This window comes from Micropterus salmoides, unplaced genomic scaffold (genome assembly GCF_014851395.1).
Source record: "Micropterus salmoides isolate LMB-PRFRI ecotype aquatic unplaced genomic scaffold, ASM1485139v1 Ms_hic_scaffold_1, whole genome shotgun sequence".
NCBI lineage: Eukaryota > Metazoa > Chordata > Actinopteri > Centrarchiformes > Centrarchidae > Micropterus > Micropterus salmoides.
Window position 1 is genome coordinate 60,605,865 of NW_024040040.1, and position 17,589 is coordinate 60,623,453.

Below are 17,589 nucleotides of genomic sequence, written 5' to 3' on the forward strand. Positions count from 1 at the left end.
GGTTATGTTCTTTTTAGTGTGACTATTGATTTTGTGATGACTTTTCTGTGGTTTGGATCTGTGTCTCCATGCTATTATTTTATTGAACAACATTAACAGGCAATCAAATCATCTTTCAAGTCATTTATCAAGAAAAATGTGACTTTTATTCACTTTCAATTACATTTTATTCATTTATATAGATCCAATTCATAACAAAAGTTATGTTATTGCACTTTTCATATAAAGCAGGTCTAGACCGTACCCTTTGTAGTATTATCAGAATCAGATTTATTGCCAAGTTGCTGTTACACATGCAAGTTATTTGTTCTGGCAACTAGGTACCCATAAACAATAAATAACCAGAGATCCAATAAGGGTCATGCTATCCACAACCTTCAGAAGCTTGACTGACTAGTGACCCGAGGTGCAGCAGTTGGTGTACAGGGAGAAGGGCAAAGGGGAAAGAATGCAGCCTTCAGGTGAAACGGTGCAGATGGTCATGGAGCCAGAGAGAGAGTTTACTGCATCGTCCGCAGACCTGTTGGCTCTGTAGAAAAACTGAAAGGGGTCCAGAAGTGGGTCTGTAGTGGACTTGAGGTGGGACAACGCATGGTGCTCAAAAGACTTCATCACGACAGAGGTATATTGATCCTCAGGTGTGTTCAGGTATTTGATTTGAGTAAAACTTTTACTACAAGTGCTGCAATTACCTTCACTTCTGTGAGTTCTTGTGTGTTTTGACCACAATCTCTAGAACTGAATCCTCTCCCACAAGATAACTTGTCTGTATGCCTTCTGTGCCGAGTCGAATCAAATGTGTCAACACATCTTTTTGTTGTGCAAAGCTACAGCTTCTCACCTGTGTGGGTTCTCATGTGGAGTTTCAAGTGACCCATTCGGCTAAAAGATTTCCGACATGTTTTGCAAGAATACGGCTTCTCACCTGTGTGGGTTCTCATATGTTTATTTAATGCTGAAATGTCACGGAATCCTTTCCCGCAGGTCTTGCAAAGGTACGGCTTCTCACCTGTGTGGGTTCTTATATGCACATTCAAGCTACCCCTCTGGCTAAAAGATTTCCCACATATTTTGCAAGAATACAGCTTCTCACCTGTGTGGGTTCTCATGTGGACTATCAGTGCAGCTCTCCATCTGAAACAATTACCACATGTTTCACAAGAATACAGCTTCTCACCTGTGTGGACTGTTGCATGCGTTCTGAATACCGAAGGGTCACCGAATCTTTTCCCACAGGTCTTGCAAAGGTACGGCTTCTCACCTGTGTGGGTTCTCATGTGGACATTCAAGTTACCCCTCTGGCTAAAAGATTTCCCACATGTTTTGCAAGAGTACAGCTTCTCACCTGTGTGGGTTCTTGTATGGCGTATCAATAAACTGCTAGTTCTGAAGTATTTCCCACATGTTTCACAAGAATACGGCTTCTCGCCTGTGTGAATTCTCAGGTGTCTCTGAAATTTTGACTTGTGCTGAAAACCTTTTCCACATGTGTCACATGTGAAAGAGTTTTTACCTGTGTGAGGATCATGGTGAACCTCTGACATGGTAGACTTGTGTACATTGATTCTGGGGCTTCTGCTGTTGTGATCTTGATTCTTTTGTTTTGACTCTGCATCTCTAGTTGATCCTGAGTCTTCACGCTCGCCTCCTTTCTGATCTTGGCTCTCAGCTACATGACATTTGTGAGAGAGGAGCTGGTGGTCACTTTTCAGTTCGGCTTCACTGTGGTCACTTTCCTCATAAGTAGGAGTCAACATAAAGGTGTCAGTCTCCTGCTTCACTACAAGCTGCTCTCCCTCCTGACTGGTACAGAGTTCCTCCTGTTCCTCTTTAACCTGTGGAGGCTGTGGGTCCTCCTGGTCCAGACCGGGGATCCTCTCCTGAATCCAGAGCTGCTGGTCAGCCAGAACCTCCTCCTCCTTACAGACATGTTGCTGTGGGAACTCTGGAGGGACAGAGAACAAAAGGAACAGGCTAACCTTACTAATGTGATGGCAAAGAAAGAAAATGCAGACACGTGAGGAAATGAGTACCAAAGTATATTTAAACGCAAATCGATCTCCTCTCTTTTGTGTAAATTATATAATGAAACTTTCCTCACCTATCCTGTGTAACTTTACTTCGGGTTTCCAAACGATATCCAGCAGTCTGCGCTGACGATCGATCTCTTCCTCGTACTCGACGATAGTGTTTTTAAAAACTCTGAATATTTCTTCAGCAGCAGCAGTTAGTCGCTCGTTGACAAACTCTCTCAAACTCTCAACTGAAGACATTGTTGCTGAATTACGAATTACAAATTAATAATTAGCGGCGCTACGGCTACAATAAGTCCTTCCAGTGATTTCAAAATATGTGGCTGGAACTGGTTTACTTCCGCCAGATGTCACGCTGATTAAGTTCCGACAGCGGAAGTGCTGGTGCTTTCGTTCCGCTTTTTCTTGTGTTTATTATAAGCAGGGACCAGGTAAATCAACATTATATCACGGCCCAGCAAGCAATAGCCGTCATTTCACCGTCTATTTACTATAGACCTGATTTAGTCCAGCTATGAGTAACCCACTTCTAGCCACAATAACTTTACATGTGTGGCGTTTTTGCCAAAATAACAGTATAAGTAGTAAGTATGATATTCCATCATGTAAGCAAGGTCTTTTAAGTTTTTTAGTTTCATTTCTTACGCATGATTTACAGCCGTGTGCCTAGACACGATTTAGCTCGTAGACAGACCGGCTATTTGTTGCCCACTTTTAGTCAAAATGGTCAAAAATGATTAATAGTGATTTCTGCCCTGGCAGCACGTGAGATGGTTGATATCCCATTATTTTTGCAATGTCAGTAATATCTACAAGATATTAAGTGTCATTAAATTGACATGGTCTATCTGTAGCCACGATTTAGCTCTGATTTGGACAGGCTACGTGTAGTCTGCTTTTAGCCCACCCAGCGAAATAGAGGCAATTAGTGGTCTAATATCAACGGTTTGGCTGTAGCCCTGTTTCAGACCAAATTGGTTACATGAAAGTTAGTTTTCACCCATGCAGCTGTTGAGGTGCGTGATATCGTATCAAATGGAAGTAAACGTTTGAAACATTTAAACTGTCTTTATTTTTGCTGTAACGTTCACTGCATTAACTTTCATTTTAATTTAAAACGCAAAATGCAATTACTATTTTCAACCGCTAGATGGCAGCTGTAGCCCTACTGAGGCATGACTAACTTACTGGCAACGCCAGAATTGAAATTTAGTATACATCAGTTAAATATATCCACCAATTTTAAACGAGGGATACGTTACGATTTCGGCCTTTCAGCGAGCAACGGGCGAGAGTTTTAAGAACACTGGAAGCGAAAAGACATTTACTGGTCTTGTAAGTATCTGTGTCTTTGTTTGACATGTCTTCATTATTTATCTAAATTATTTGTTAACGTGTAGGAACCGGGACATTTCAGCGAGTAACAGTGTAGATTAAGGCACGTGGTTAGCTTAACATGCTGCATGCAAGTGTAAGTTAACGTTGCTCCATGATACCCACGGGTTTCCTCATGCCCTTAAAAACTCTTACATTATATTATCTGAATTCAGAGGGGGTGAACATCAAACATGTACAACCTTAACTATTATAATTTCTTATGAAAGCCACACATATATTTTACTCACTAGATCATTATGATATGAAAATATGACTTATTGACTTATGACACTAAATATTTATTGCAAATTATCCAGCATACAGTCAGCAAAGACAACAATAAATATTCAGAACAGAACCTTACATTCACAGCACATAGCTCTCTCAAAAGAATAAAAGCAGTTTTTCCAATTTTCTATTTGGTTGTTCTAATGCAACATGATGGCTAAAGCATGTGACCTGTTCCATAGAGATAAATGAATCAGTAATAATAAGAGCTTTTAAATTAAAAAGAAAAAAAACTTATAGGTGGGGTTACCTTCATCATTAGAATGATAATTAAAAGATATAGATAGTATGTTTGTTGATAGTAGTCATGTCTTAACAAACCGGTGAACATGGTCACTTATAATGTTTACTTATATTCATATTCTTACATATAATGTCATATTTAATTTGTTTGGACGGATTGCCATTTATGAGAACCTGTTATGTTTGAGTAAAAAAACTCCTTTAGCCACTATTCTGTAGTCTATTTGAGGTAGATATGTAGTCATTCAAAACCTGTGTATTTGGTCTATTCTTGGGCTATGGTTAGACATCTTTTAACCGTGAAATTGCTTGCTGGGTGTGGTCTCTATCGGTAATTAACAACAAGCCTCCTCCACACGCAGCTCATGCCACTGTGAAAACGGAATCGCAGGTGAAAAGATACAAAACGCGAGTTCTTTTAAATAAAACTTCTGACAAATAAAGTCAGAGCAGAAAGAGAGAGACAAACAGGTCTAGGTCTGTGCTTGTGTGTTTCATGGGAAAAGAAAGGTGAGCAGATTATTTTGTGATTAAACACAAATAAATTGCAGAATTAAGTAGAATTAAAATGGTGTGCAATTTATTTTCAGCTCCTACCAGTGAAAATGTTATTTTATAATCAGTGTTTCATTATGACCATTCTCTTGAGACCAGTGAGAATAACTAACATTTATACTGGTGCTGATGGGGATCCTAATAAAATAGATTTTTCCAATAAATGTTGTGTATGCTGTCAGTTATAGTTCTTAGAAATAAATAAAATCAGAATCAGCCAAAATTAGAATCGGTAGGTCCTGTGGCGGTGGGGGGGGCAATAGGGGCCCTGGACCCCCCTATGCCCCTCCCCTGCAGAACGAAAAGTCTACAGCAGCACCAGACCACATCCCCCCGAAGCAACCTCCATGTGGCCCAGCACATGATCTAATAGATGGCACGTGCACACAAAGGGGCTTCAGCACCTGCCCTTTTTCTTCAAGAGAAAGTGCCCTTTTTTCTGGGATGCTTTTTAAAAAAAATAAATGAATAGGCCTATACAGTATATTTATTCCTGTTTGCAACAGATTCCCTGTGAAACAAATATATTTACTGGGGGGAAAAAATCTAAATAGGCTATCACGTCGGAAGATGAGACTTTGGAGTTCCGATGCACTCTCTCTCTCTCTCTCTCTCTCTCTCTCTTGCTCCGCATCTCACTGCACAACTAGAGCGCAGCTCACAGACAGACAGCAGCCCCTCCAGCTTTTGTCCCAGCAGTTTTTTCTTGGCTTTTGTGGAGGTGAGTGGTGACAAAAGACTAAACTACCAGTGCCTCCAGTTTACCGCTAATTAAACAGAAGACAATATAGGCCCATGTCTTGCTAATGCATGACTCATGAGCTGAGCTAGTGTAATAAGTTAGCTGAAGTTTAGCTAAGGCAATATCTCATGGCCATACAACCTACTGTACTGATGGAGACACTACAGGTGAACACAGTAACATTTGTGTCTAATAACGTCATCACAATCGCCACCTTGATATGCAAATAAGGCGTTAACTAATTAAATGCGCCAATTTGCACACACTGTGGGCCGAGGAAGAGAGGAGGCACTGGAGAACTGATCAGGGGGTTGGTGGAGGAGTGTGGTGGCAGGCTGACTGGGGAGGCACGAGGGAGAGCCGGGAAGAAGTCCGAGGGGAGAGGGCAGGTGAGCGAGCCCAGCTGACTTGACAGAGGACAAGGGTGAGTGAACCTGGGCAGAGACAGACAGACAAACAGGGTTAGTCACTCAGGGAAAACCAAGAACAGGGTAACAGAGATTATGCAGGTTACACGAGATATTAGATCCCCAGGATCTAATGTTAAGTAATATGATGTGTTCTTCTACACATCCAAACAGTCTCACACACACAGTCTAAGGTCATACAGACGCACTGTCTGGAGTAAAGCCGTCGTCCTCCTGATCAATTCGGAGCTCCATCAGAGCATCTAAACCTTTCAGACGCTAAAAGTTGAATTGTGATACCACTGCAGAGTTTCCTGTCTGACCTGTCAACTTTTTAACTCATTTTGTTTTGTTTTGCAGCATAAATGTCCCATGATATTAACTGTGACATTAATGCGTGCCTGGAAACGTTTAAATGACTGACAGCAGCAAGGCTGTCACTTTGTGTTGAAAATTGTGAGCTCAGGGCTGGTTGCTGGTAATGAGCCTCTGTACGCCTCTGCCATTACAAAACAGGTGTTTACAGCTACAATAGTCATTTACATAAACAATGTCTACACTGCATTTCTGATCAATTTGATGTATTTGTAATTGACAAAAACTGTGAAAACAAGGAAGTTTCTGAGACCCCAAACCTTTAAACAGTAGTGTATACAGTATTTCACTAAAGTCAATCGCTCACATTTTTGTAAATATTTTATTATATTTCATGTGACAAAACTGAAGAAATGACACTTTGCTACAGTGTAAAGTAGTGAGTGTACAGCTAGTCTAACAGTATAAATTTGCTGTCCCCTCAAAATAACACATCACACAGCCATTAATGTCTAAACTGCTGGAAAAAAAGTGAGTACACCCCTAAGTGATGGATGGAATGTGGATTTTCAATTGACCACTTACTCTGACTCCGATTTCCCACATGTGCCACAAGAATATGGCATCTCACCTGTGTGGGATCTCATGTTTTTTAAATGCAAGTGTCACTGAATCTTGTCTTGCAGGACTCACAAAGCTACAGCTTCTCACCAGTGTCGGTTCTCATGTGGACTTTCAAGACTTTCCTCCAGCTAAAAGATTTCCCACATGTTTTGCAAGAATATGGCTTCTCACCCGTATGGGTTCTCCTATGGTATTTAAATGTTGAAGTGACACGGAATCTTTTACCACAGGTATTGCAAATGTACGGCTTCTCACCTGTGTGGGTTCTCATGTGTAGTTTCAAGTGACCCCTCTGGCTAAAAAAATTTCCACATATTTCACATGAATACAGCTTCTCACCTGTGTGGACGCTCTTATGTTTTTTAAGACACCCCTCTCACTGAAAGATTTCCCACATGTTTTGCAAGAATACGGCTTCTCACCTGTGTGAATTCTCAGGTATGTCTGAAAATCTGACTTGTACTGAAAACCTTTTCCACGTGTGTCACATGTGAAAGAGTTTATACCTGTGTGAGGATCATGGTGAACCTCTGACATGGTAGACTTGTGTACATTGTTTCTGGGGCTTCTGCTGTTGTGATCTTGATTCTTTTGTTTTGACTCTGCATCTCTAGATCCTGAGTCTTCATGCTCGCCTCCTTTCTGATCTTGGCTCTCAGCTACATGACAGTTGTGAGAGAGGAGCTGGTGGTCACTTTTCAGTTCTGCTTCACTGTGGTCACTTTCCTCATAAGTAGGAGTCAACATAAAGGTGTCAGTCTCCTGCTTCACTACAAGCTGCTCTCCCTCCTGACTGGTACAGAGTTCCTCCTGTTCCTCTTTAACCTGTGGAGGCTGTGGGTCCTCCTGGTCCAGACCGGGGATCCTCTCCTGAATACAGAGCTGCTGGTCAGCCAGAACCTCCTCCTCCTTACAGACATGTTGCTGTGGGAGCTCTGGAGGGACATAGAACAAAAGGAACAGGCTAACCTTACTAATGTGATGGGAAAGAAAGAAATGCAGACACGTGAGGAAATGAGTACCAAAATATATTTAAACGCAAATCGATCGATCTCTGTTTCGTGTACCTTTTATAATGAATCTTTACTCACCTATCCTAACCTATTTGTTTACATCCGCCGGATGTCACATTATTAAGTTCTGACAGCAGAAGTGCGGGAGCTTTTCTTTCTGCTTTCAACTGATGACTTTTTATTAAAAACTTCTTTATGATCAGCAGTGGCGGACGAAGTACACAAATCCCATACTTGAGTACAGATACCCTTGCTAAATATTAATAGAAGCTTCTTTTAACTTCAATTTAAATTTCTACTTGAGTCGAAGTTCAAAAAGTACCTACTTTTAAAAATAGGCTATGTAAGTATTAAAAGTTAAAAGAATTATGGTTCCCCTTCGAGGGAACTCGAACTGCGTCGGTGATGACAGTATGGGAAAGCCTCTAGGCATGGCAGGGCTGAACTATGAATGATGAATGGTGCCAGCCTGCACACGATGGCTGTCTTGCAGGCATACCAGGCCGATCTCCTTCGGGACTGTGATGTCAGCGTTTGGGGCTGCGGCTCAACGCGAAGAAGAGCGTGCTGACACCCGCCCAATGGACTGCGTTCCTAGGGGTGGTGTGGGACTCAACGATGATGTGGGCCCACCTGTCTCCCGCATGCATCGAGTCCATTTTATCCTCAGTGACCAGAGTGCAGTTAGGCCGCGCCATCACCCCCTCCGGTTACGCCATCACACACTACCGTTCTAGTAACACCAATAGGATTGGAGTAGTTTCATTCATAGTTCAGCCCTGCCACGCCCAGAGGCGTTCCCATAGTGTCGTCACCGACGCAGTGTCTCGTTCCCCTTCTCGGGGAACAAGGTTTACATACGAGACGTTCTTTTCAGTGGTTGCTGACATGACAAAATTTAAAAGCGATCATCAAAATAGTCAATTAAAGTTCTGTTAATTACCTAATTATTAATACTTGTAAAAGTTTTTTTAGCAGTTTAATTTATAACAAAACTTCATATTTGTTTGTTTGTGTGTAAAAGCTTTAATTTGTAAAGTAACTAGTAACTGAAGTTGTCAGATAAATGTAGTGAAGTAAAATCTACAATCTTTCTCTCTGAGATGTGGTAGAGTAGAAGTAGAAAGTGGCATAGAAGAAAATACTAAAGTAAGGTACAAAAGCCATAGGTATCATTTACAGTGGGGACGCTGGGGACATGTCCACACCAATTCTTGAAATGGCTGATTTTGTCCCCACCACTTTTTAAAGGCAATTGTTAAAAATGTCCTAAAAAATTCTTGCACAAAAAAATGTTAACAAATGAAAATGCTTTGAGAAAGGTTTATTTGCACAATAAAAAAATGCACCGTCCAAAAAAAGTTACTAAAAAACCCAGGTGCTGCTGATTACAACATTATATTCTGTTTCTGACAGCTGACTTTTTTGTTTCTCTTTATTTAAAAAAAGTCATTTCCACCATAAATTGGAGCAGAAAATGTCTCCAGAACGCATGAAATAAAGTGTTTAATGCTCCTAAACACAACGTGCCATTGCTGATAATGAGCCACTTTACACCTCTGTAAATATTCTATTACGAATCAGCCATTTACAGCTACAATAGTGATTTACAACATTAACAATGTCTACACTGTGTTTCTGATCAACTTGATGTATTTGTAATGGACAGAAACTGTGTTTTTCTTTTGAAAACAAGGAAGTTTCTGAGACCCCAAACTTTTGAACGCTAGTGTATATAAATACAAAGACGCACCTGCTGCAGAACTGTGAGGTTATACATCTTTTAAACTGAACTGACCCAGGCCTTGTTGATGAGACCAGCTGCAGATAGGAAGAAACTGTTCATGTGGCGTGAAGTTTTGGTCCTGATGGACCGCAGCCCTCTGTCAGAGTGGAGTGTTTGAAACAGTCTGTGTCCGGGAGGGAGGGGTTGGCCGGAATCTTTCCTGCTGGCCTCAGATTCCTGGAGGAGTACAGGTCCTGAAGTGATGGAAGATTGCAGCTGATGACCTTCTCAGCAGAGCAAATGATACGCTGCAGCCTGCCCTTGTCCCTGGCAGTGGCAGCAGCGTACCAGATGGTGATGGAGGAGGTGAGGATGGACTCAATGATGGCGGTGTAGAAGTGCACTACTAGAACTGCATTACTGACTTTGGCAGGCTGAACTGCTGTAGGAAGTACATCCTCTGCTGGGCTTTTTTGATGTTCTTTTTGTTTTGACCACAAACCTCTAGAACTGAATAATCTCCCACATTATTACTTGTCTGTATGCTGCCTTCTGTGTCGTGTCAATTCAGACACATCAACACATCTTTTTGTGCAAAGCTACAGCTTCTCACCTGTGTGTTCTCGGTAGCACTTTATAATAACTACACACTATAAAGCATTAGTTAAGTATTAGTAAATACGGATTTAATCATTTCTAAAGCATTGTTCATATATTAATACACATTAGTAAGTCATTCTTTATTATCTACATACTATCAAGCAGTTGTTAAGTATTAGTACATTTTTAATTCATCATTTATAAACCATTGTTCTTATGTTAATACACATTAGTAAGTCATTTATAAACATAGTTATACATGTATTCTTTCTTAATAAGCTCATCTATAATGTGCTTAATAATTGTATATTCACACTTTATACATGATCGGTTCACTATTTAAAAATTAAGTATTATTTTAATGACATTAATGACACCATTTTTATATTTCTTAATGGTTCATAAATTTATTTGTAATGTTTTTAAAAATTATTACATAACTGCCCTTTTTTTGATACTTTCCCAAGAAAGAATATAAACAATCTCAGTATAACTCGTAAATCTACTAGTGCCAAGCCCAAAGGATGCTACTAAGGCTACCCGAAAGATGCCCCAGCTAACTTTACTGGGTAAAAGCCTCACCATTACAGGCCTGGTACCGTTTCTCTGAACTCCTCAACAAAACTCCCAAGACCTGGCCTTCCAGAAATCTGATGTGATGGGACCAGCAAAGGGTTGCTTGGATGGTCTGTTGAAGGACACCAATCTTACTCCCCCCATCCCCACTCCCCTAGTGCTTTGAGGAACCGCTAACTTGACATGACATGACATGTAATTATTTAGAAATGGTCTAATTATGCGTCTTCATAGATGTTTTATGACACTTAATAATACTGCAATTCATGATTAATTCTGGTTGTTAGTAATGGTTAGTAAAGTATTTTGCGTGAGCTCATCTAAACTGAGGCCTGTCTATATGTCCTTAAGCATTTACAAATGAAATTTAAAGGCAATAGATATTCTCTAAACATTTGTTAAAGTATTTCATGATTAATTCAGGTAGTAACAAAGCAATTTCTAGTTTTTGAGTGAGCTCATCTAAAGAGAGTACTATCTATGCCTTTCAAAGCATTTACAAATGATATTGTAACAATCAGTTGTCTTCTGAACAGAAAAAGGAAACTGACAACACAATGGGATACAGAACTTATTATTTATTACAAATTGTCTTTCAGCCCTTCTTTCATAAACCATTGCTGCATAAACTGTACAATTGTTGATAATAAATTAACCATTTACAAATCCAACCCGTTCTCACTCCCATTTCGTCACATATGGACTAATGGTCAAGACCCCTTGATGTCACTTTATAACACATTTGGGAGCCACTTAGCGTCATACTTCAACGTACTGGAGAAAGCCCTGTAGCATAGTTTTTGAATACTAAAGACAGGTGTAGAATATTTAACACTAGTGTAGCACTTCTGCTAACTTACCAACCTAGGTTCTGAGGAGTAGTGTAGGGGTAAGAAATAGACTGTGTGATTAAAGAACAGTAGGCAGGTAGTGCACCAACCATGTTTGAAACAATCCCCAGAATAAGAAGAGCTCTTTCATAAAAAATACAATTTTAAAAAGTATCCAATGTCTTTCAGTTATTTGTATCTCTGCCCAGGAAGGGTAATGAATTTGTGGTAGATCTTTCTTATCTGCCAGTGTCCTGTAATCTGATGTGTCAGTCCTGTTGAATGGGATCCGAAGCAGCTGGCCACACTGCGGTCCGATCTCATCATACAGGGTGAATCATCGCTGGGACTGGCTCACCATCTGCATCCAGTGAAGAGTTCACCACTAAGCTATAATCCAGGCTGCACATAACGTTATAGTGCAGAATAAATCAGATAAATCATCACAGTCAATGTTCTTCAAATAACATCTCATCCCTTTTGTCAAAACTCAATATCATCACCCTGTTGTCTAGGGACTCTTCTTAAGTTTTACATTGTTATACCAAAGACTTTACCAGGTAGCATTTAAGCAAGACATCACTACTATGAATTGATTAAATTTCTTCATATCACAGCATTACATTACATTAAATTACAACCAAAAAACACTGAACAGAGTTTACACATTTTAAGCAAGGAGACAACTTTAACATGTATTATCATAAATACTGTAAATAAAAATACCTCTTAAGGTACTACATGTGCTTACACATCCAAAAGTACCTCCAGAGATTAGTTTGAAACCACGACACAACAAAATACTGTCAAACTGTTCACGACATCGTGCAATATTCTCGACTGCTTTTAATCTACAGTATATGGTTTTATCCCACCCATTTAAGATAGCATCACGCTACACTTTTAACTCTCTCCTAAAGGTTACTAACGTTACTCACCGGAGTTTCCAGGGGGAAAAAACTCCTTTGGCAAATGGCGGCATTCAAAAATCCTGAGTGATGTTGTTTTTATACATAGGACTCCCCCTTCTGGGCCTGTGTGATCTCGTTTTTCCAACTGCGTCTTAGCCCGCTTCTCTCTGTTCTTCCTCGATGTGGTCTGGCGCTAAAGTGAGCGCACACTGTAGAGAGATTAGTGGATGCGCCGAGGGTCAAAATAGCGCTGCTTTAAGGCCTGTATTTTTTTATGTGGGCTACAGTCTATGGTAAGGAGGAGACATAGGCTGCATCTGAAAAGTCACAAAAATCTCCTTTCCTGACCACCTTTCCTTGACCTCGATGGAAAACGTCATGAGGTCAAGGAAAGATGTGAAGGAGAATCCGTAAGGACTTAGGAAAAGAGGACGACGGGTCTAAGGGAATCCGACTGCTCTTTTCTAGGCGACGTAATTATGCGACGGCGGATTTTACTGACGTGACCTGCCGTGATGAAACTACAATGTTCTGAAGATGGACTACAAAAAGCGCATCTTTGACACTGCGCCCCGTGTTGTTGTAATGCAGGCTATCTAAAGGTGGACAACACGGTAGAAAATATTACTTCATAACCAAGATAGCAAAAAGGCAGAAAGTGCTGGCTACCAGTCACTAAATAATGGACAAGGTTGTCACATTGAGAATGCTTGCTCAAACTCACCCTCCTGCCCACCCATATGCGTATTTATCAACATGAATCCCAATTGTATGTAAATACAGTGTTTCCCACAGAATGATAGCGTAACTGTGCCGAGAGAGAGAGAGAGAGAGAGAGAGAGAGAGAGAGCGAGAGAGGGAGTGACAGGGCGAGAGGAGATGCTGAGAGAATATATGCGCTGTGAGGCGCTCTTATCAAATACGATTTTACCCATTTTAAATAGTAACAAAATCAATCGAAAATCAGCGTTGATGTGGCAGGCCGCCACAAATAAATCAGTGTGTGGGAAACGCCTACTGTAGAGGTCATCCAGCTTGATCTTTGCCTTTAGTAAGGCGAGGGTGTCAGCATCTGTGACTGAAGTAAAATTAATTAATGATATTGCTGATGGCTGCAGTACATAACGAGAGGTTACACGCTGCAACATTATACTCACTTTTATAACGTTAGAAGAGCTCACATGGGTCTCAGGCCTACTGTTGACAGTTTAAGTATGCATATTAGAGTTATGGCATAAGAGAAAAAAGGCTTAATAGCCACAGGTAACTTCCATGGTGATCAACATCCTTTATCATGTCATCATGTCATGGTTGGTGATTTATTTTTTTTATTGTAGAAAACACTTTCTAGAAAATGGAGTTGAAACAGTAGGCTGTTAGATTACAAATAAGCCAAAAGAAAGAAGGTAATTGTGATTCTTATTAAAGTATCATAATGTGCGTCTGTATTGCAAGGATCTTGCTAAATATGGTCAATGGATTTCATCATTTGAGATTGAGAACACGCGTCGCTTTAAATGTTGCTGCCGCAAGGAAATGTGGGCCGGCATTCTCTACTTTCCTTTCATAAAGCATGGTCAGGTGTACCCTAGGCTAAAGGAGATATGAAAGGAAGCATTGAGGCACCTTTCCCCAGCTTTTAGAGAATTCGAACAGCTCTTATCATGGCTGCCACTGAAATACTTCCGGTTCACTTCACTCAGTTAGGAACCTTCCTAAGCAAAAAAGACTTTACGAACACAGCGCAGGTCCAGCTGCAGCCCGCAGACCTGACGGAAGTTGACCTTCTGAATATGGTTTGTCCCAGAAAACACCACGCAAAACGTGGTGACGTTAATCTCGGCTGACGTACAGTATAGCTGCAAATGCAAACCGTTTCATTCTTTAGAGGCCAACAACAGAACTCGAAAAAGTGTTCGGAGATGAGAAGCTCCGCAAGTGCCGACGGGTCTCAGTAACGTTACCGGAGGCTGCACAGCAACACAATAGACACTGTTTATTTAACAGCTATACGTTTTGTACGCGGTGGCTTCTGGGACAAACCATATATGGAAGGTCAACTTCCATCATGTTTGTTTGCAGGCTGCAGCTGCAACATTCTCTCTAAAAACAACACTAAGGGGGTGTTAACTACGGTGGCCCAGAGGTCAAATACAAAAGCCACAACGGAAACACAAAAAGCCACAACACAAATAAAAAAAGCCACAACACGAATACAAAAAGCCACAACACAAATACAAAAGCCACAACACAAAAAGCCGCAATGGAAGAGAACCACAACGGAAGTCGACAACAAGAGACGTTAAGTAATAGGTAATTACTTTCCATTGCACACAACCATACGGTAGAACAGCGCCAGTGTGGCCGCCCCACATTCAAGAGGTCTGGGTTTGAATCCTGGAAAGAACAGTCCTTATGTGACTTTCTTCCGCATAATAGGGTCTGCGAAGAAGTTTTTGCCCGTTTGATGAATAAGTAATATGTTGTTCTGGTCAAATAAAATACAGCGGGATACTTGTGTGACTTAAACAGCTGTCTGTGCAGACAAGCTTCAGAAATAGACTCAAAATGTGCAAAACAAAATGGAAGGAGTCTATGTTTACCACTGAGATGACTTTATACATTTCATATTTTAATGTCATCTCCATACTACAGTTGTACTGGTATGGTACACAGACCCATACAGTATTTTTGCAACATAGGTCTAATCATGGAACACACGCAGGGTTCAAGTTATAATCTGAGCATTGGGGATCTCTAACTGGAATAATACTTTTTATCTAAAACAATCATTAGGCACATCATTGATGAGCTCTTAGTTACAGATGATCTGTCTCAGGAATTCAGTACCGGGCCTGTAACAACGAGGCTTTTTCACGCCACCAGCAACTTTAGCTGGGGCATCTTCGGGTAGTCCTTTGGGCTTTGCCACTAGTAGATTTACGAGTCATGCTGAGATTGTTTATATTCTTTCTCAGGAAAGTATATAAAAAAAAAAGAGGCAGTTATGTAATAATTTTTTTTAAACTTTCCAAATGATCTTATGAACCATTAAGAACTCATATAGAAATGGTTTGTCATTAAAATAATACTTTATTTATAAATAGTGAACCGATCATGTATAAAGTATGAAAATACAATTATTAAGCACATTATCGATGAGCTTATTAAGAAGGAATACAATTTGTATAACTATGGTTATAAATGACTTACTAATGTGTATTAACATAAGAACAATGGTTTATAAATCATTAATTAAAAATGTACTAATACTTAACAACTGCTTCATAGTGTGTAAATCAGGGGTCAGCAAATAAGTCTGACATCGGGCCAAATTTTTTTCCAGCTGTTACATGGCGGGCCATAACATTATTTCAGTCAAATTATTTCAAAACCTTAGATATTCATGAGCATGTTTAGCTCAGTTGATAAAGTGCGGGACTCCCGTTGGAGGAGTTTTAAGTTCAATTCCAAAATCTGGCTGACTTTTTTTCCCCCTTGTCAAACAAATTGATTAGCCTATAAGGACACTTTTTCACAATAAAGCATGTGCTGCAGTGTATGTGCGTCCCGGCGTTTGATCTGCATTTACAAACCTATGGACACTAATTTTCATTCAATTCAGGGGAATTCAATCACACATTTAGTGATGGCTTTTGCAGAGCTGTGTCAAGTAAGCCAGAGACTCTTTCGGATGTCCTTCAGAACATTTCAAAGTAAAAGCTCTCAATAAACTCAACATGAAGCACTGGTGTAAAAGAAAACGTTCTTGCACTTTTTTTGGGAGGCACAATCATTTAAGTCCTCTTAAATGATTAAATGATTATAAGTGATTATGTGAGTAACTGTAGCTGTCATGACTGAGATCTATTTCAGTATTAGTCATCAATTTTTTTATTTTTTTATTTTTCTGCTATCAAAGCAATCTGGATAGGACAGTTCTGGCCCACGGGCCGCTAATTGCCGACCACTGGTGTAGATAATAAAGAATAAAACATTTATAACTGTGTTTATGAATGACTTACTAATGTTTATTAAGATATGAACAATGCTTTATAAATGATGAATTCTGTATTTACTAATACTTAACTAATGCTTTATAGTGTGTAGTTATTGTAAAGTGCTACCATGTTTTCTTCTTATGTGGATTTTCAATTGACCACCAACTCTGAAATCTTTTCCACATGTTTCACAAGAATACAGCTTTTCAACTGTGTGGGTTTTCATGTGGACATTCAAGTGACTCCTCCGGCTAAAAGATTTCCCGCATGTTTTGCAAGAATACGGCTTCTCACCTGTGTGGGTTCTTATGTGGACATTCAAGTGACTCCTCCGGCTAAAAGATTTCCCACATGTTTTGCAAGAATATGGCTTCTCACCTGTGTGGGTTCTCATGTGAAGTTTCAAGTAACAATTCCGGCTAAAAGAATTCCCACATGTTTTGCAAGAATACGGCTTCTCACCTGTGTGGGTTCTCAGATGGTTTTTCAATGTTGAAGGGTCACGGAATATTTTACCACAGGTCTTGCAAAGGTACGGTCTCTCACCTGTGTGGGTTCTCATGTGGAGTTTTAAGTGACCCCTCTCACTAAAAGATTTCCCACATGTTTTGCAGGAATACGGCTTCTCACCTGTGTGGGTTCTCATGTGTACATTCAAGTGACTCCTCCGGCTAAAAGATTTCCCACATGTTTTGCAAGAATACGGCTTTTCGCCTGTGTGAATTCTCAGGTGTGTCTGAAAATCTGACTTGTACTGAAAACCTTTTCCACATGTGTCACATGTGAAAGACTTTTTACCTGTGTGAGGATTATGGTGAACCTCTGACATGGTAGACTTGTGTACATTGTTTCTGGGGCTTCTGCTGTTGTGATCTTGATTCTTTAGTTTTGGCTCTGCATCTCTAGTTGATCCTGAGTCTTCATACTTGCCTCCTTTCTGATCTTGGCTCTCAGCTACATGACAGTTGTGAGAGAGGAGCTGGTGGTCACTTTTCAGTTCTGCTTCACTGTGGTCACTTTCCTCATAAGTAGGAGTCAACATAAAGGTGTCAGTCTCCTGCTTCACTACAAGCTGCTCTCCCTCCTGACTGGTACAGAGTTCCTCCTGTTCCTCTTTAACCTGTGGAGGCTGTGGGTCCTCCTGGTCCAGCCCGGGGATCCTCTCCTGAATCCAGAGCTGCTGATCAGCCAGAACCTCCTCCTCCTTACAGACATGTTGCTGTGGGAGCTCTGGAGGGACAGTAAACAAAAGGAACATTCCAACGTTACCACATTTCATTCATTCATTTAGCTGACGCTTTTATCCAAAGCGACTTACAGTTGCTATATATATAGGTCGCACGGCTCT

The 17,589-nt window shown here is 40.4% G+C and overlaps 1 protein-coding gene and 1 pseudogene across 4 annotated transcripts in view; both read right to left on the reverse strand.

Moving 5' to 3' along the window:
* The window catches only part of LOC119914715 (zinc finger protein 239-like), a 55,473-nt gene extending 53,092 nt beyond the window's left edge, over positions 1-2,381 (reverse strand). For 2 of the 4 annotated variants that reach the window (XM_038734212.1, XM_038734197.1), the window contains exons 1-2: positions 2,102-2,380; positions 1,514-1,945 (exon numbers count right to left, since the gene is read on the reverse strand). In XM_038734212.1, coding sequence (XP_038590140.1) covers positions 1,514-1,945; positions 2,102-2,273 — 604 coding nt within the window. In that variant the 5' untranslated portion in view covers positions 2,274-2,380. Of the gene's footprint in view, positions 1-1,513; positions 1,946-2,101 lie in introns of all 4 variants that reach the window. The other 2 variants (XM_038734204.1, XM_038734245.1) reach the window with 2 other exon arrangements.
* A 4,077-nt stretch (positions 2,382-6,458) lies between these two features.
* Positions 6,459-17,589, reverse strand: part of LOC119889441 — a 78,834-nt pseudogene continuing 67,703 nt past the window's right edge.